This window comes from Anarrhichthys ocellatus, unplaced genomic scaffold (genome assembly GCF_004355925.1).
Source record: "Anarrhichthys ocellatus isolate YVR2014 unplaced genomic scaffold, GSC_Weel_1.0 scaffold4194, whole genome shotgun sequence".
In the NCBI taxonomy this organism is placed as follows: Eukaryota; Metazoa; Chordata; class Actinopteri; order Perciformes; family Anarhichadidae; genus Anarrhichthys; species Anarrhichthys ocellatus.
The window spans coordinates 438-2,937 of record NW_022284168.1 but is presented as its reverse complement, the minus strand read 5'-3'; the positions used below and the strand labels follow the sequence as shown (position 1 = coordinate 2,937).

General features: G+C 47.3%; 1 protein-coding gene across 1 annotated transcript in view; it reads right to left on the bottom strand.

The window, feature by feature from the left end:
- LOC116379368 (CCR4-NOT transcription complex subunit 2-like) overlaps positions 1–2,413 on the bottom strand; it is a 4,144-nt gene extending 1,731 nt beyond the window's left edge. The window contains exons 1-6 of the mRNA XM_031841320.1: positions 2,263–2,413; positions 1,900–2,112; positions 1,558–1,637; positions 748–873; positions 423–553; positions 92–212 (exon numbers count right to left, since the gene is read on the bottom strand). Coding sequence (XP_031697180.1) covers positions 92–212; positions 423–553; positions 748–873; positions 1,558–1,637; positions 1,900–2,112; positions 2,263–2,393 — 802 coding nt within the window. The 5' untranslated portion in view covers positions 2,394–2,413. The remainder of the gene's footprint in view (positions 1–91; positions 213–422; positions 554–747; positions 874–1,557; positions 1,638–1,899; positions 2,113–2,262) is intronic.
- Between the last annotated feature and the right edge of the window lie 87 nt (positions 2,414–2,500).

The window sequence follows — 2,500 nt, the reverse complement described above, 5'->3', positions numbered from 1 at the left end:
GAGAAGAAGAGCTTCAGACCTCCTCCTCCTCCTCCTCCTCTTCCTCCTCCTCCTGCATCTCTACATGGAGGATTCTACCGAACATACTCACCGTCTGAGAGCACCTGGATCCCTTTCTTCTGCTGGTTGTTGTTGCTAGGGGCGGAGCTCTTGTCGCCGGGGAACTTTGGGCCATCCGAGTTGGAGGCGGGCTTTCCCGACGAGTTCAGATTCTGATTGGACAAAAACGGAGGGAAAAAACAATCCGAAAAAATGGGACGAGTCAGGACGTGAGAGCGCTGCATAAGTGAGGAAAAAGGACACCGTGATGAAAAACAAAAAACAAAAAACAGCAGGTCAGCATGTTTTAATTCATCGTGACATCAGAGAACAATGAGAAAATACAACAAAGGACATTTATATTTTTACAATAAAGGTCTAACCGTTTTGCTGTCTTCGTTGGTGCTCGTGGGGTCTTTTGATTGGTAGTTCGGACCCGGGAGAGCCGGGAAATCCTCGTTGTGGATCGAGAAGTCCTGAGACTGCTCATTGGACGGCTTGGTTACCATGCCAACTGGGAAACAAAATGGCGGCGGGGAGAGATGAGTCAGCGACACAAACAACAAAAAAATACATTTTGAATTTTTATTGAGCTTGAAATTATTTTCAGCATTAACTGATTATGTATTTGGTCAAAATAATAACATTAAAATATTATAATACACAAACGGTCTCAGTGTTCACACACACACACACAGTCTCTCTTACCGTACGGGGCCCGACCGGCCAGCGGGTTGAGCAGCGGTGTGGGATTCGAACCTCCGTCCCTCCGACTCCTGTCCGCCAACGCCGGGAAGTCCGACAGGTCCAACCCCGTCACATTCTCACTGCCGTCTGGACGAACACAGAGAAGTAAACTCACAACCTGTTGGAGCTCTAACAGCCTCTCCTCTCCTCCCCCCTCTCTCATTACATTACATTACAGTCATTTAGCAGACGCTTTTATCCAAAGCGACTTACAATTCAGATTCTATCACATACACCGTAGGCACAGCTACAGGAGACATTTTTGGGGTTAAGTGTCTTGCTCAAGGACACATCGACATGCGACTAGCAGAGCCGGAGCCGGGGATTGAACCACCGACTCTCTGATTGAAAGACGGCCCTCCTCCTCCTCTCCATCACAGTTTTAAGCTCCGTTTTGGCTGCTGTTTTCTGACAGAAGCGTTAATTGCACATGATGTGTTTAAAGACCGTCGGAAAGATGAAAATCTGAAGATAATGACGTTTTTTTACAGCTTCTGGCTGATGAACGGTGTAGTTCTGGTGATTGTTTATAGAACATGCAGTCTAACACTTAAACTTATCTATGAAAATCATCTCTTAAATGATTAGAAATCATGACAAATGTATCATAAATGAATGAAACACACCTGCAGATGTCGGCAAAACAAGCTAACGAGCACGTCAACTTTTAGCAGCTGAACTAAACAAATCAACATTATTCAACCGTTTAGAAGAAGTGAATCCACTGCTGCAGCTACAGCAGCTTTAAAAGGTTAAAGTGCGTTCTTGTACCTGTGCCGTTGAAGATGTTGTTGGATAAGGAGTTGTTCATGTTGTAGCCTGGATTCCTGTTCACACCAAACCCTGACATACTGAGACACACACACACACACACACACAAACACACACACACACGCTGATTATTCTCACAACTGTGATCCGAAAACAACAGAAGTGAAAGTAAAACAGACGCTAAACATGTCACAGTTTAGACGATGAAGGATGTTTTTATGGAGAATAGAACGAGTTTATAGACAATAATTCATATTGAACCATTTTTAAATCAGTCTGCAGCTACATACAAATAATAACAATAAGCACTAAAGCATGAAGGACGTCCCGCTGTGACGTTACCTGTTGATGGTGAAAGGCTGCCGTGCTTGCTGCTGTTTGGGCATCCCGATGATGCTGGGTGACGACCGGTTGGGGCTCCCCATGCTGCTCCTCCCACCTCCTCCCCCCCTCTCCACTCCCACCCCCCCCATCACTCCCCCCGTCTGCCCCGTCGGCCCCCCCACCTGCTGGCTGTGGTTCAGCACGGTCCGGGTGCTCATTGGTAGAATCCCCCTAAAGACAGCGGGGGGGCAGGAAGTTCAGATGGAGAAAAACATTTATGAGACTCTATGAAGAGGTTTATAACAATAAGAGACAGTTCATTCTTCCTAAACACAGTGTGTGTGTGTGTGTGTGTGTGTGTGTGTGTGTGTGTGCGTGTACCTGCTCGGTGAGGGAGGCGTGTGCATCGTTCCAGTGTTGGCTGTACTGGCATGACTGGGGAGCTGGTTGGTAGATTGGTTCAAACCACTTCTACTTAACTGAGGCGCTGCACTGCTGTTCATACCTCGCATAGGAAACCCCAAAGCACCTAGAGAGAGGGGGGGGGGGGGGGGGCACACGCCTCCCTCACCGAACAGATACACACACACACACACACACACACACACACACACACACA